The sequence below is a fragment of the Saccostrea echinata genome, unplaced genomic scaffold (assembly GCF_033153115.1).
Source record: "Saccostrea echinata isolate AGI-Se365-2 ecotype Australia unplaced genomic scaffold, CSIRO_AGI_Sech_v1 ptg000001l, whole genome shotgun sequence".
Taxonomy (NCBI): domain Eukaryota; kingdom Metazoa; phylum Mollusca; class Bivalvia; order Ostreida; family Ostreidae; genus Saccostrea; species Saccostrea echinata.
The window spans coordinates 47,798,613-47,816,504 of NW_026889750.1; the positions used below are offsets into that span (position 1 = coordinate 47,798,613).

The 17,892-nt window shown below is 34.7% G+C and overlaps 2 protein-coding genes across 2 annotated transcripts; both read right to left on the reverse strand.

Moving 5' to 3' along the window:
* Positions 1 to 837: 837 nt before the first annotated feature.
* On the reverse strand, positions 838 to 6,050 carry LOC133193299 (SPRY domain-containing protein 7-like). The gene is made up of 5 exons (XM_061329250.1): positions 5,909 to 6,050; positions 5,671 to 5,787; positions 2,784 to 2,944; positions 2,466 to 2,568; positions 838 to 2,132 (listed from the first exon to the last, which is right to left on the reverse strand). Exons 1-5 carry the CDS (start codon positions 6,048 to 6,050, stop codon positions 2,035 to 2,037), a joined length of 621 nt encoding a protein of 206 aa, XP_061185234.1. The 3' UTR covers positions 838 to 2,034.
* A 675-nt stretch (positions 6,051 to 6,725) lies between these two features.
* Positions 6,726 to 13,700, reverse strand: LOC133193206 (leucine-rich repeat-containing protein 63-like). The gene is made up of 11 exons (XM_061329176.1): positions 13,638 to 13,700; positions 12,701 to 13,400; positions 12,248 to 12,482; positions 11,344 to 11,432; positions 10,683 to 10,768; positions 10,243 to 10,326; positions 8,455 to 8,606; positions 8,061 to 8,144; positions 7,795 to 7,939; positions 7,602 to 7,696; positions 6,726 to 7,409 (listed from the first exon to the last, which is right to left on the reverse strand). Exons 1-11 carry the CDS (start codon positions 13,656 to 13,658, stop codon positions 7,190 to 7,192), a joined length of 1,911 nt encoding a protein of 636 aa, XP_061185160.1. The 5' UTR covers positions 13,659 to 13,700; the 3' UTR covers positions 6,726 to 7,189.
* Between the last annotated feature and the right edge of the window lie 4,192 nt (positions 13,701 to 17,892).

The window sequence follows — 17,892 nt, forward strand, 5'->3', positions numbered from 1 at the left end:
AGAAAATTTGAGAAAATATTAAGTTCAAATCTGTGTCTAAGCACCTTTAAAATGTCCTCAGAGTGTTCCAGACTCATTAAATGTCCTTACACAGAGTGTTACAGACTCATTAAAATGTCCTCACACAAAGTGTTACAGACTCATTAAATGTCCTCACACAGAGTGTAATAGACTCATTAAATAGTCCTCACACAGAGTGTTGTAGACTTGAATGTCCTTACACAAATTGTTACACTCATTAAAATTTCCTCACATGGAGTGTTCAAGACTCATTAAAATGTACTCACACAGAGTGTAATTGACACGTTGACTCATTAAATGTCCTCACACAGAGTGTAATAGACTCATTAAATAGTCCTCACACAGAGTGTTGTAGACTTAAATGTCCTTACACAAATTGTTACACTCATTAAAATTTCCTCACATGGAGTGTTCAAGACTCATTAAAATGTACTCACACAGAGTGTAATTGACACATTGAAATGTCCTCACACAGAGTGTAATTTTGTTACACTCAGAAAGATCTTGCTACAGAAGGTACTAGGAAATTCACTACAATATCCAAGGAGAGAATGTTATTCTCTTTTGGTAGGATGATTGGCCAGTACAAGCCTGCTCCACTACTTTCCATAAATGTAACTATAACACTGTAATTATGCATTTTATTCAGAATTTATTTGATTTAACTTTGCTTCCTTTAGATTACACTGATTGAGGTGAGCTTTGTAATCTTTGATTATGTTCTATGTATTTGTGAACATTCATTATGCAATAAGAAATTATTTCAATATTTCTGATGCTACGTTAAGAGATGTTTCATCACAGATTAAGACCAGGTAATGCTGAGTGTCTTTATTGTTTACTGTGCCAGTATATTTTTACATTGATCATATAAAGTAAAGCAGAACCTATACATCTTACAAGCTGTATACAGATATAATCGACTTCTTCATGATACACTTAGTACATAGCAGATAACCAGTAGTTTATAGCATAAATGTACAAAATACAGTGTCATTATAACACATGCTCTGTTTACGTAAACCTCAACAGAGCCCCAGATCTGGTACATCTTAAATTTGTACCAAGATTATTATCTATCATACATACAGAAACTTCATGATTTTTACAAATTAAAAAAAGTTTACCGGTATATAGCATGTTTGTTATCCTGGAACATAAATATCTTTCATTCGGAGGTCAAAAATTGTAATGTTCATTAGTTTTATTTATCTTGTTTGACACCACTTACTTAGATTTCTATTACAGCTGATTGTCAATAGAACTTTATTCAAGATGAATTTAAACTCTGCCGAAGCAAGAACATATGTTACATTAATCTGTGGTCAAAATGATGGAAAAAATTGCAAATGTACACCACTTAATACAGCTATATATTGTTTGCATACATATGTTTATATATGTTACATTTTGTTTTAATTTCACCAAAATAAAAAAAAAGTACTATTTGTTAAAGATTCACTTTAAAACAGAATTAATTACTTTGAGAATTGTAAAAATGATACATGTACTATGTGTGACAAAGTTTGCTTATCATATCACCTGTCATGACTAAACTGAAACATGAACCATAATTCTAATCTATCACACAATTAGAAATTTGACAACCTAGGTACATTATAAGTAAAGCATATTGCACTTGTCTCTGTGGTAAAATATATATTCCATCATCACAATTGTTATACGGAATGTCCATATAAAGCTATGGGGTGTAATCTTTGGTGCCTGTTCTTGTAAATGCCACACTGTGCCAAAGTAGAACAAACCAAAATGTCACACCGCTTGAACTTTTGAAAGAATATTTCCTTGTCACCTTAGCAATAACTTCTCTCCAAAATTATTTCACAGGATCATTCAAATCTGTTCCACATATTATAACTTTCAGCATTGCTGAAGATTACATCCTCCATAAGAATCAAATTTTCAAATGCAAATACATGTCACTAAAACTCCACAACTGTCACAAAAAGAAATCTTCAATGATGTCACAACAATGACCGTTCTATCATGATGTCACAACAGTGACTGTTCTATCATGATGCTGTCAAATCCATCAGGTGGTTGATGGTAGAATTTGTCAAACTGGACATCAATAACTGCTCCCTCATCCACTGAAAGAAATACAAGTACAGTTATACACTGCATTGTCTCCTGTTGCAAAAGATGCCTACATGCTATACTATAGCACTATAATAAAGTGGATTGGAGTTTACATAAAAACCCTACAACTATATGTACCATGGACCTTTGACAATTTGCAGACAAATTTTCAACTGGAACTTGCAATCTCTCTTAAATTATATGACATGACTTTGCAAATTTTGATTCAAATTTCTGTTAACACAAGTCCAATCACTGCATTTTCATATAAATCCTAATTTCACATGTCATTATTTAAATACTTTTTATGGTAAAATCATGCAAATAATTTTCAAAAAATGTACCATAAAACACTGGATACAAAGTCCCTTTCATTCCTGTAAGTGGACAAGACAAAGGGTGGCCATTCAGGTAGAAGTTTAACTGGACATGATCATATGTAAGACCCTTTAAAAAAGATGAGAAGGTTACAATGGTACAAAATATACTGCCAGTCCGGTTTATCGAAGTGGGAAACAAATTAACAAAATCTCAAAATAAAATGGCTGTTCCTGGCTAGAAATCCAATTATGAATTATCTAAAGGGAACAATTACTTTACTAAAGAATTTTATTTCTCTATGGCAAAAAATATTCTGGAGAAATTGAAAGTCCTCCCCTCACCAAAACATCTCCTTCCTGAGGAGTTTCTGAAAGCTTCCCTCTCTGTTGTTTGTCATGGAATAGAGATCCATCATGTCTGAGGACCCAGGACTCTGTGTTGTCTCCGAGTGGCACTGTGTTCAAGTTGCACCTTCTTGTGGCCAATCCTACCCCCCATACACCTAGTATTGATTAAATACATCATCTTATTTCTATATGATCATATAATTTAAATTCCTTCAACAAATCTTAAAATCTTTTTAAGAACAACAAAACTTAAAGCTGAACATAGCTCGTAAATAAGCATAGCCATATTAGTTTTCCATCTCCCATATCGGCACTGGAGTATACCCTTTGCATTCATTACACCTCATTGCTTTCTTGTCACAAGTATCTTCCTGGAATGGATGACACATGTTCATGTTGGTTATCTTACATTACTGTTGCTTACATTTTATTGCAGTTTACGTGAGTTTGTTTGTAAACTGCACTGACCTGTCAACTGATGTAAGTTTCTTTGGTAACTTTCTCTTCTGCCGTGAAAGAAGCACACAGTTACTTTTGATGCTACCAAGAGTTTTACAAGAGCTATGTAGAATACATCTGTCTAAATTGGTGTCTCCACATTCCTCCCTCCTTAAATGCCCCAACCCCCAAAAATATCAACCTTGTTAGCTGCAGAACTGTAGCTCTCCAAGAAAAAAATATTGACAGACTGAAGAGCTACAGTACCATTCATAGAAAAAACAGTATAATATTATTTATTGTGTACAGAGTTGAGTTCAGTTCTTGATTTATTTCTCCAAATTCTAACCTCAACTGCACAAAAGCTTGATTTCAAAAAATTCCTTAGACCTCTATCAACTACTCTCATAGTTGACATCTACACAAAGTGTGTTGGATTGAATTGCAGGGCTAAATTGTCTATAATTGGGGCCATTCAAGGGCCCCATTCCCAATTTAAAAAGATACCTTTTTCCCCATTGAATGTAATAATTTTCCAAATAGTCCTTTCTCCCAAAAATTAAAGAAAATATAGTTGGATATATAATACCTAAACTTGCTTTTTATATATTACTCTGTATTGCAAAACAAAAATTTTGTTCATAACAAAGACCAGAAATGCAAAATATCATGATTTCAAATTATCATGATTATCCTAAAATTTCCCAAAAGGTCCCTATTTTCTGAATATTTTCCCTGGCCCTATTCCCAAAAAGTGGTGTGAAAGGCGTGAAATGTCTTACTGGTCATACAACCTTGTCAACCTTGGCTGCTCTAAACTATAAATCCTATTTATATTTTAGTTGTTTTTACATACATTCAGATCTTGTTTTCTTGAACTTGATGGGGCCAAGAAAATCCACGGATGCACACTATTGAGGTAAAAAATTGGTTGGGACTTCTAACTCTCTTCAACATATCCATGGTATGTGAGATATCAATGTTTGAAATACTGAAGTTCACCTGTATATATTTAAATTTCCATATATTTTTCCTCAAGATTGCTAATTAGAAAACAGTTCATTTTCTCATGAACTGCCATGGATGAGCAAGAATATCTCCATTGTGACATCATATGGTACTTTGCATAAAAAAAATTAGTGCAAACTAGTTTGTTTCAAAAATAATACATGTAGTTGAATGACATAAATTGTTGGCATAACCATCAGATAAATGTTAATATATGAATTTTATTTTTGATAATTCATGGGGTACATGAACTACGAGTGCCGGCATATTTATCATACAGTGCTAACACACATCATGAAATAATGCTGGCATGAATTCTCAAAATTTAAATTTATTTCCAAATTTGTATCATTTCATTAGACTTTCCAGATTGAATACTGTTTGTTATCTTCATATTTCATTTTTAAATATTTTTTGGATATATATTTTTCACACTGGGAGCAAGCCTAATCTCAGCGTGATTCATCGAGACTAAAAATTTTGAACTGAAGTCTCTTTAGGAAGAGACGTCAATACAAAAGTTTTAGTCTTGATGAATCGATCTCGCTGAGATTAGGAGCAAGACCATTCTGTGATCCATTCTGATCTACTCAGGTCCGGCACAATCTCTTGATTTAGCTATATAGCTTGATTTAGCTATATAGCTTTATTAAGCTATTCAGAATAGCTTAATTTAGCTATTCTATCACACTTTTTTCTTAAATGTTTTATTTTCTCAGCATGCACAAAAAGTCGCACCTTGGTGCAGTGGTAATATTCAACCTTGAACTCTTCTGGAAATAATGCATGTAAAAATCACTCATCAAATTGCGTCTCCTTAATAGACTTTGTACTCGAAGTTCTAAAAGTTTTGGGGCTATATAAAGCAATTGATACAGTTACTTCTTCATTGAAATTATAAAAGAGGCCAATTATGGTCAACAAGATAATGGATTGGTAATAATTCAGTACAATGAGAAGCAATCATACATATCCATGCCTCAACGCACACAAGGTGGTGTACAGTTACTCAAACAATGGAAATTCATCTTTTGCTTAAAAGTATTCAAATGCTGCAATGTTAGAACTATCTTTGATTTAGGTTGACGTTGTTGTTTTGATAGCCCATAGTACATATATGAATAGTCTAATACTTGCGACTTTTTGTCTTTTTCTTACAAAAAACATTTTTCTGAAAAACTGCACATAAATAGCTTTATCAAGCTATTTTGAATAGCTTAATAAAGCTATATAGCTTTTTCAAGCTATATAGCTAAATCAAGAGATTGTGCTGGACCTGCTACTTGCATGAGCATGTCCCGGAAATGTGGTGGACCACACAAGAATTCGAACCTATTTCTCCTGAACTCTAGACAGGCACTGTATCAACTTTTTGTTATCGAGGTATCTGAAATCCGGTGAACGAACTTACCGAAATGCCACATTGACAATTTACCTGTACTTCGAATTTTCACTTCAAAATACGCCTTATCTTGTGCGATGGGTGCATTGGAAAGTGCTGCTCCTGTTCCACAGATTCGTCGACCGTCCTTGACAATCACTACATCATTACCTATCAATAACAATTTGATTAAATTAGATATTTATAAAAACGAAAGCTGGTTACAGTAGGTCATGATTTTACCATGTTTCTTCTATAGATCGCACCAGAACTAACAAATGGTAAGTTTTACCCATAACTGAAGTGTCAAGTTTCACCGTAGGAATTTCTTTTAAAGGTATATGTCCTGAATTAAAGCCTGGACCGTCCCAACAACATCGTAAACAGCAAAAACAAGCAGCCATTCTTACAACTTCCGGTGAATGAAACTTCATTAAGGCGTACTTAAAATTATTCATATTTTGCTGATGTTTATAACAGAGTCCTTCATACTATGCGTCACGATTAGAAGAAGTACCTCGATTACAAGATAATAATGCATTTTGTTTCAATGTCAACAAAATTTTAGAAATTTAAATTTCAACTTCACGAAATTTTTCTTGTTAAAAATAATAAAAAAAGGGCTGGGGTCTCTATGGGATGTATTCAAGCTCCTGTCAATTTTCTATGATACATTTAATATTCTTTAAGATATATTCTTATTAAAGATTATCATAAAAAATATCATCATCAAGGGCTCTGTTGTATTTTAACTTACTCTTTCTATGATATCAATGTATATATTGCTATAATTAAAGATATGTCATATTCATGATATTATAATTCAATATCTGCATTTTTTATTCTGTGTACATAATGCCAAAATCCATCTTCCTAATTCAAGTCCAACCTGATTTTTTTCTCTTTTTTGTGCATAACTTATCTAAATCAATTTTCATCTATCTGAGATATAGTAAATAAATTGATACATATATATATATACTGTATTTACCCATAATAAACATATATTCAAACCCAGCCTGCATGTTTAAAGCAGTTAATTACTGAATAATTAACGTCATATACTCTCTGCAGGTTTTTATTTAGTAAACAAAATCAAAGATATGTGCCAATTTTTGTAAAAACTAATTTTAATGAATAATTAATGTATAATTTTCACAGTATCATTAATCAGCATACAATCTGATATTGTATAAGTTAATATGCACTCTCAATGTCTCTGACATCAAATGCTTTTACACACATGCATAATACACATAATACACAGTGACTGTAAATATTGACCAGCATTCAAAGCATACTGCACATCATTGCAATTAATCATAAATACCACAGTGTATTAAATGTTATGCATGCACTAATGTGATTTTTTCAAGGCACTTTTTGGTGACAAATTTTTCAATTTAACAGCAGCACTTTACATACAGCTTTTTTTCCCCACAGGAATTTTTACTGATCTTATTTTCTTCTGAGCAAAATTCTTTCCAAAGATCATCAAGATCACTCCATGGCTGTCTATAGCAAAAATATCACAAGGCTTTCTCTGAATTTCATCTTCAGAGTTATCCCCCCTTCACTCCTCTTCCTCCTCCTCGCCTCTCGGAGTGGACTGCACCCCATACAAGATTTCTGACAGTGTATCTTTACTGTGTTTGAAGACTTGTAAACAGCTTGGTGAGCATGCTCGGAAAAGGAATGGCAGGTTTTTAATCCCATGAAGTTTACTAACTGGGCGAATAATTCGCAAACCGGGACCATAAAGGGCACCATGACAACAGTCACAAACTGAGCGGCTGTAAAGGTGTATATATAAAAATTACCTTGTGCACTGAAAATTTATACTTCTTGAATGATCGATAAAACTCTGATAATCGATTGTTAATGAAAACAGAACCGAATTGCTCATTTCTTCCATAAACTTACAAAAACTAATGAATATTTTAACAATTTTCTTTTGAAATATTTTATATGATTATTTTACTTACTTGGCCAGGACCTTTTTGACAGACTCTGGTAGAGAATCCATGTCACTGATTACCTCCCCTTCTACTAGAGTTAGAGCACACATGTCAATCAGCCTCTACAAAAGAAATCATGACATTTGATACTGTTTTGAGAATCCATGTGGATGAAACCTTATATATAAAAGTAAAGAATGATGTGGTACTCAATCATTACCTGTGGTTGATTCTGGGTGTTTTCTTTCCAGAAGAGTGGGTGCATGAAATTATTCTTGACATTAAGATAGAACAAGTCTAGGAGCAGTGCTCCACATGGCATGGCTGGAAGCTGATTTCCTTCCATATTCAGCTCCCGCAAATTTCTGTAAAAAGAGAAAAGTATACAAGTAAATATATATACATATGTAACAGACACATGTTCTGACTTTAAATACACATAGGAACACTTAAACAATCAGTAGATTTTTATAATCCTTATCTTACCTCATGTTGGCTATCTCATTCTGAATGAAGGTCAGCTTGTTGTAGGAAATATCTAAATGAATCAGTTTGGGCAAAGCGAACAACCTAAACAAAAAGGTATTAAAATTCCACTGTGAACAAATTTTGTTTATTCATTTATTTATGTTAAACAGCTCAAGCAAAGATGTTAACTCACAAAATTGAATGTATCATAAACAAAAACATGATTAATGTTAATAAGTTATCAGAGTTGCATATTAAAAGTTATATCATCTAAATTCATATATTTTTTTTTTTAACTTTATATGAATGCAGAGTCTTATTTGAGGGAAAATGACCAAAAAAGAAATAATGAGACATGAAAATGCTGAGTTGTGACTCTATCATATACAATATAAGAGTGTAGATGAGGTACCCCATAGGAATGTTGGTGAGGAGACAGAAGGAGACCACCAGAATCCTCAGGCTCCGCATACGATGGATGTCAGAAGGAAGTTCCCGGAGGGGATTGTTTCTCAGTTTCAGGATCTCAAGCTGTCGAATCTCCAAGATTTCTCGAGGAAATATCTGAATGATAAAAATAAAACATTGCATTATTAATGGATCAAAGACATGTTTAGTAAAGAATGTATGCACATGGTACTGTTTTGAAATATAAGCAATACTTGGTGAGGGTAAGAAAATGTGATAGAGGGCAAGACTTGATGAGCTCTCTTTGCGATTTCGACCCAAGCCCAAATATCACTTATATTTCTAGAAATTATCATGTATTTTGTTTATTCTGCAACACACTTTTACATTTGAGCTCCAAAATGAGCTATTTTCAACAGATTTAGGCATGTCTCTGCAGTTGAAACTATGACACCATGGTGCAAACAATGCACTAAAGATGATGTCACAATGCCTATAAATACATCAGGCTATATTTCAGTATTGAAAGAATATATAGCTTTGGCTTATTGGGTTACCTCTATTTGGTCACTGCAAGCGGTGGTTGCAGAATAAATACATATTTATATGTACATTCCGACTGACACTAAGTGGAATGGATGAAATCATGAGAAATATACCCTCCGTTTCTTCCACTTAAAATACTTCTGCATTTCTTCCCTGCCTATTCAAATCTATTCTTGCATCCCAACAAATCTTCATCATTTCTTCCCTGCCATTCCCCCATCTATTCTCATGCCCCCAGAAGTCATATCCACACTTTGCAGAAGTTGACGTGGGGTCAAACATTTGGATGTGTGTGTTTAATATTTTCTTTCAACGTATGGCCAGCCTGATTCTAGGACAATCAAAAATTAAAATGCAGATGATTTTTTACTGTCCAGAGGCAAATTTACAAACAAGAAAACTACAAAGGCTACTGTTAGAATTCCATGAGTTTTCCACCAGAGGTGGTGGCCAAGGGACATAACTTTTGCAAAGGTGGATTCAAATATAAATCTGCTTCATTTCTTTTCTAGAATTCCCCCGTATATCCTCACATTTAGTCATTTCCAATAAAACTGCTTCATTTCTTCTCTGCCATTCCCCCATCTATCCTTACACCCCCAATAAATCTGCTTCATTTCTTTCCTTCCCCCATCTATCCTCCCCCCCCCCCCCAATAAATCTGCCTCATTTCTTCCCTTTCCCCATCTATCCTTACACCCCCAATTAAACTACTTCATCATTTCTTCCCTTCCCCCATCTATCCTCATACCCCCAATAAATCTGCTTCATTTCATTCCTGCCATCCCCATCTATGCTGACACCTTCAACAAAGCTCTTGATTGCTTTTTATCACCTCCAGTAGTTCTACTATTCCATTATGTTACAAAATGTTTTGATCCCAAAATACATTATAGATTTTCTTTTCTTTGTAAAAGTACAGTTGAGCCTTGTTGATCCAGACACTTGTGTTCCCAATCAAAAGGCCCAGCTTAATGAAGTGTCCAGTTTACTAAAACCTATCTGTTATAATTGGTAGATATAAATGTAAATTCTGTTCCCCACAAATTTTGTCAGGAAGCTGAAGCATTAAGATTGACGGTGTCTTGATTATATATATAGGCTCCACTGTATATAAATACACATACTTCAGAATTCAATTAGGCCTAAATGTTGCCTATAAAAATTTTAAGCACTCAGATATTTTGTGCACTACATACCATGTGCTTGAACTGAAACATTACTTTGAAATTATATATCTACTCACCGAGAAATCATTGAAGGACAGATTCAGATAGGTGACAGTTCTTACTAGGGGTGAAATATCTGGCATTTCTGATATAAAATGTGCCTGGAATGAAAATTATTGATCCTTGTAAAAATCATAAATGGCAAACTTGAAACAGGCCTTGATTTTAGTATACCATTATGTCTGTTTTGTCCGATAGGTCTACTAAATTAATCTATACTTTGCAATTAACTCCTCTAACACTTAAGCACAGAGCAATTTCTTATGCTGTTGTTTTAAAATGAATAGCTGCCAGTTTTAAGCACTTAGAGAAGTGACAATCCAATGTAAAAACAAGATCTTAAATCCAGCTGCCTTTGCATCAGCTGATATCTTTTAAAAAAACAAATATGTGCATCATAAATCACTTAACTGCTAAGCATGATTGACGTGTTATTGCCCGTGTATTTCACACCCACCTTCAGACTGAGAGCTTTACCACCGTTTATCAGAGCATCTAAGATGGCAAGTTCTGAAGGAGATATGGCATTCTCCGAGGGTGCAGCTAAAAGCAAAATGATAAATGGAGGTTTTCATGAGAAGAAACAGATTTTAAAAAGATCTGCACAGTACTGATTAACATTTTTTGAATTTTCACAGAAATCCTGATAAGTAGGTACGTGAACAAAAACCTTAGATTTTTGTAAAAAGATCTTGATTAATGTGAGAATTAAAATCTAAAGAGATATCCTCCTAAAATCATTATAGACAATAGGAAGACAATAATATTGTTAATCAGCTAATCAATCAATACAAAGTATGTCTGAAACATAGTTATCCATTTCTAAATTTACAATCAGTTGTAATCACAATATATTTTTTTTTGTTTTGTAATGTTTAAATTCTGTTGTAAAAATATTCTAAGAGGGAAGATTTTTACCATGTGTTCTACCCAAATTAATACAAATTGAACTTATTAAAAGGTTAAAATATTGAAGAGCAAGACTATGGGTGAAAACTGTTTCACCTGCACTTGGAAGTATATGACACCTTAACTTATTTACTGATTAACTGATAAGCAATTCTGCATCCAGAGCACATCCTATATATACTGGTACATGCATTGGTCTGGTCACTTACTGAAAGGTGAATGACTACGTTCCGCCCCCTGGAAGTATCTAGATGGAGCAGAGTGAAACATTGAATCCATTGTTGGAATTTCGGTATCCCTACAAAAAGTACAAAGACTTTAACATCTGTTTTCAGTATTCTAATAAAAGACCTTTATATTTTTTTTTTTTACAAATAGTAATTAAAGTTATCAAAGAATAAACTAATGTGGGTGAGATGAAGTTGAAAGAATATTTTACAAAATAATGATGTTAATTCAAATATTATCCTTACCAAAAAGAAAGACAGAGTCCTTAATAAAGCAGTGATAGCATATGAAATTCCAGCCAGTTTACACGTACATGTATACCCTAAATTACATTGTAACTTATCCACTGATAATTTTCAAGATATTCTTGATTTACAATTATAATACCATCATAAGTTCGAAGACAAAAGTCAGCATTCATTACCAGGAGTTTTGAACAGATATCACATGATGGAAATCCTTGTGTTATTAAAAAAAAAAGTAACAATTAAAATACAGATTTAACAGATATTTCCTCAAAATTTGTTTTAGAGGAGGAGAACAGCATCATATAAAAATGATATTAAGGTATTATAATAGTTGCACAAAGGTCCTTCAATTATTGCAACTCTTAAATTAATTACACAGGGAGTAAGTAAATAAAGTTTAAAACTACATTGGTTATGTCCTTAATTAACTAGCTGAAATATGTTTTGATTCAGGGATTTTAGTACGGTTTGAATTAATAGTTTGATGTCCTTATTTTTTTAAAAAAAAATTTCACTAAAACTATTGTATGGTAAAAATCCCTAACCAAAATCATATCTCATGTTTGACTCTGGAGTGCTCACTTTCTTCAGCCACAGAGAAACAAGACCAATCAAGGTATAATACTGTTATACATACTGTCGTTCTTGAGCTGAGCGACTGGCAACATCAAAAGTGTCATCCTCGTAGAGTATGATCTCCGTGTGAGGGACATTGTCATCAGCGTATGATGGGCTGTACTTCCTCAGAGGTCTGATCACTGACTTGACTTCAGTGTTCATCAGATCTCGGACATGCTGTTTTATCATAGCTGCCATCTCAATGAGTAACTGTTTCTGAGGGATCCTTGGCTCAGATGGGGGAATGTTTTGCCCTATTATTTTAAATATTATGTTAAAACCTTAAAAACTTTATGCTGTCTGCTACTGAAGATAATTGTATGTATCAATAAGCAAAAATATGCTATAATTGTATAGCCCCTCTTACAGTAAACATAAATCTTCAATGATCCAAATTTCTTTTAATAAACTTTATAGGAGAAATAGTGATAATAAACAATAGTTCATCATTTACTTCAAAAAAATTACTCACCTTCTGGAGTCATTTCCATCACTTTAACCTCCTCTTGAATAGCAGGATTGATATATTTCTCAGCCAAAAGATTTGTTAACTTCTTATAGTTGTGTTTTGAGTAAAATATTTCCTTGACTTTACGAACTGGTATGTTCCGAAGTTCTGAGAGATGATACACAAAATTGTCCAAAGTAAAAGCTGGAGGCTGATGATAGCGAATCTCGTCAAAATTATCCATCTGTAAAATCTCCCCTGGCTTTTTGGGGAGTCTGGTAGGGAAATTGTCTGGTCCTCGTGGTTTAAAAGGTTTTACTAATGATTTACCATCAACATATGTACCTAAACTAGTTTTCTCACGATATATTGGATCAAGCACAAACTTCTTGTCATTTTTACGCAGGTAAGAACCATTACTGTGTGGTGATATTCCATAATTTCTGTAGTATGTCCCCCTAGTGGGATGTGATTCTGATGGTGGGGGAGACACTAGACTAGGCACAACACTGGGTGTGGGGGACTGAAGATGTCTTTGACTGATGTCCATCTCCTGTTCAAAGTCATATATTTCATAGAATGGTTTGTCTGGAGAAGGTGGCAGCTCGGGTTCAAGGGGAGGTAACTTGGGTGCCCTCGGTCTACGCAAGAGCTTGGGTCCTCCCCCTCCCTTGCCCTGGCCCTTAATCATCATGTTCTTTTTGTTTTTGTTTGATTCGACTAACTGAAAATAGAATTATTAACCATATACAAGATACGTGTCTACGGTACCTACGTCATATTCAACTCTGATGAAATCTTTCAATTTGTCAACTTATAATCGCTGAAGCAAAATACAGTATTCAAACACATGTCAAACTACAACAATGGTATAACCAATTACAAGTACTCTGCATTCATTAAGTCAAAATGACCAAGAAAACACGAATTTACTCCGAAATCTTATAATGATAGTTTTTACCGAAGGGCCGTTTGCCGCCATTTTGACGCTGCACTGTCTCCATACCAACAGGTGCACAGTAACTCGTTCTAAGCTTTATTCGGATATAATATTTTCGCAAAGTGAGGTCAATAAAATTTAATTTTTATAACAGAATACTTACAACTTTTTATTTCACATTGTCAGAAACATTCTATATATTAAAAAAATGCCTAAATTTAAATGAATGTTGATCTTGACGCTGAAGGTTATAATTTCAGACACGGAACGACAATCAACTGAGCGTTGTAGAAAGTTTCTATAGGACAGTAGACAGTACCCTAAAATTTTGTGTCGATCCTAGTTTTGGTTTGAAATTTAAAAAAAAAAATATTAACGAAAAAAGACGAAGAACTTAAGATCCATCTCTCAAAGCTTCTGCCATCACTTGTCTCGAATCACTCTAAGAGTAGTAATATCACTGCACTTCTATTCCATCCCAAAGCTAGACCGGAAAGAATTTCTTCTCAGTCTTGGCATCTCAAGATTTTAACATGGCTTTGGTTTGTGTCTAATGAAGTCAAATATCTGGATTTTAAATTAATGTTAACAAGTGAAAGTGCAAGCTTTTTTTTTAAGATGCTTTCCAATTTTTATGAATTTCACTCAGTCTGAGGTGGGCTGGGATGGGGGGGGGGGAGTCCTTTCCCATCTTGTAACGGTTGATCCCTGCAGCTTTACCTCTCTAGAGAGGAGTGTGAATACTGGAGGAAGAGGCTGTAGTGGTGAAAGTAGTCGGGGAAGCTGGTGGAACTTGGAAAATACACGGGATTTGAAGTTGGGATAGAATGATATTTGGAAGATGGAACCATAAAATATGGAGATAACGAACAATATTGGAGCTCATAGTCCATTTAAACAATACAAATCGGGAGCAGAGCAAACACGCACCTCCAAAAACATTAGAGGCGGGATCAGATGCCATCTAGACTTCAATTCTGAAAAAATCAGTCTGTAGCCTATTGTTCTTCCAAGCCCAACTGATGACAGAGGATTGATAGACAGTGTCTTTGTAGTAAATCAGCAGACTAAAAGCATGTGTCTGCATGCTCAGAAACTTTGAAAGATAGAAGATACACTGGTGGCATGATAGAGTTATCAGCATAATTGGCATCTTGGAAAGAAAGGTAAAAAAGTCAACGATGTATCATGTTGTAAATTGTGAATTTACTAGGGGGAGGTAAATGCAAAATTTACATCTTATCATGTTGTAAATTTTGCATTTACCTCCCCTAGTAAATTCACAATTTACAACATGATAGATGAGTAGAGAAGGCCTGAATTACGTCAACTTTGTGAAAGAAGCCTAGAGATGACATAAAACTAGTACTGAAGGAAGTGAGCTTTTGGGAACAGCAACAGATTGGCAGATGCGGCTGACTTGAGAAAAGAGGCCTGGTACGGTTATCTGGCCAGTGGCAGCAAAACAGTCAATTCTTTTGTAACAGTGTCAAAGGAAGATAGGAGCGAGGATGCATTTGAGTGGAAAATCTTTAGTTCCATGATCTGACGAAGAACTGTCAACTGAATGGATAGGAAGTATGTGAGATAGCCATTGGTATATAACATTAGCAAAAAAGAGACTGATATAGGAAGTCTGTGAAGGGTAGCAGAGAGAGCATCCATAGTGCTGAGGAGGAAGTCAGTCAAGCGGAAAGTTCGTAACTGAGATAGCAGCATTGATGGAGAACCAGTGGTTCCAGGCTTGGACGTTCACCCCCCAGGAAACGCCCATCTGGGGTAGCACCAAACAGTCGATGAAGGAGAATCATGACACCCCATTTCCAACTACATGTATTTACTTCTGCCCAAGACATTGATTAGATAAATTACATGTATACCCAAAATATGGAACACAAATAGCAACAGGCATTATATCGTCCAAAGTAATACGATGCATTCCAAAACATTATGTATGTGAATTTCCAAAGAAACGATTACTGCAATACAAAAGAACTGAAGTACAGTATTTTATTTCTTACGGAAGCGTATCAGTGCCACTTGGACATTTACACACTTTAATGTGTAAAATTTACACTTTTATTTGTAAATTTTACGCTTAAATGTGTAAAATTTACACTTTAATCTGTAAATTTTACAGATTAAAGTGTAAAATTCACACATTAAAGTGTAAAATTTACAGATTAAAGTGTAAATTTTACACTTTAAAGTGTAAATTTTACATATTAAAGTGTAGAAATTAAGAAATAAAAAGTGTCAAAATGGCACTAATACGCTTCCGTAATTTCTGGACTGAACGATTTGAGTTCTTTTACTTATTTATTCAAGAAGACACCACGTCGGCGTCCCAGGTTAAAGTTTTTGGAGCAGATTTCTTTTCAAGTACTTCTATGCCCTATATTAATCAGAGGTACATGGGGGATGCTTTTAGTGTGTTTCATTGTACCAGTTTAGGTTTCAATTTCAGCTAAAGAATGACCAGGTTAATGTTTTTGGAGCAGGTTAAAGTTTTTAGAGCAGGCTAAAGTTTTTGGAGCAGGTCTCATTTCCAAGTAACTATAAGCCCTATGTTGACCAAACTTGCATGGATGATACGTCTAAGGATTTATACTACTGAAATTGTTTCGGATGCTGGATCTGACCTACATTTTCCGGATGAGTAACCAGGTTAAAGTTTTTGGAGCAGATCTCATTTCCAAGTAACTATAAGCCCTATGTTGACCAAACTTGCGTGGATGATACACCTAAGGATGCACACTACCAGGCTTGCTTCGGATGCTGGATCTGACCTACATTTTCAGGATGAGTAACCAGGTTAAAGTTTTTGGAGCAGATCTCATTTCCAAGTAACTATAAGCCCTATGTTGACCAAACTTGCGTGGATGATACACCTAAGGATGCACACTACCAGGCTTGCTTCGGATGCTGGATCTGACCTACATTTTCAGGATGAGTAACCAGGGTAAAGTTTTTGGAGCAGATCTCATTTCCAAGTAACTATAAGTCCTATATTCTCCAAACTTGCACGGATGATACATCTACGGATGCATACTACTGGACTTGCCTCGGATGCTGGATCTGACCTACATTTTCAGGATGAGTAACCAGGGTAAAGTTTTTGGAGCAGATCTCATTTCCAAGTAACTATAAGTCCTATATTCTCCAAACTTGCACGGATGATACATCTACGGATGCATACTACTGGACTTGCCTCGGATGCTGGATCTGACCTACATTTTCAGGATGAGTAACCAGGGTAAAGTTTTTGGAGCAGATCTCATTTCCAAGTAACTATAAGTCCTATATTCTCCAAACTTGCACGGATGATACATCTACGGATGCATACTACTGGACTTGCCTCGGATGCTGGATCTGACCTACATTTTCAGGATGAGTGACCAGATTAAAGTTTTTGGAGCAGATCTTATTTCCAAGTAAATGTAAGTCCTACGTTGACCAAACATGCATGGATGATACATCTAAGGATGCACACTACTGAAATTGTTTCAGATGCTGGATCTGACCTACATTTTCAGGATGAGTGACCTTGTGAAAGTTTTTGGAGCAGGTCCATTGCCAAGAAACTATAAGGCCTATCTAAACCAAACTTGCATGGATAATGCATCAAGGGACGGGCACTCTCAAACTTGCTTTGGATGCTGGATTTGACTTACATTTTCTGGATGAGTGACTAGTTTAAAGTTTTTAGATAAGTCCATTCCCAAGTAACTGCAAGCCCTATCAGACCAAAATTGCATAAAATGTTGCATCTAGGGATGCACACTACTAGATTATTAGATTAGTGTGGGACTTTGCCTTATTTAAAGATAACATTCGTTGAGGTGAGCTCTGTCATCTCTGATTACCTATGTTTTTAACTGCAATTAGCAAACTTTGAATACTGAGATAAAATTTCCTCTTTGTATATATATTATTTTTTTTCTGGGGGGGGGGGGGGATGGGTGGAAGACACATACAAGTTCAAGAAAATTTGCTATGATTGAGTTGGCGAGTATTTTCAATGCAGCTTTAAAATCGTGACGGAGTAGATAATTGCTGTTTTTAAACATTGGAACTGTAAAGGATGACTGCACATAACGTCGGAATTTGGGTCTTTTTCGGTCGCTTCTGTCGCTTTTATAACTTAACCTAATTACACTTTTGTTCATTTATTAAAGAATCTTGTAAATTTCGAACCAACTTTAAATGTTAAGATGATTTTAGACTGTGATGCGATAAAATAAATCTATTTTTTTGTCCTTACCGCTTTCCAAAT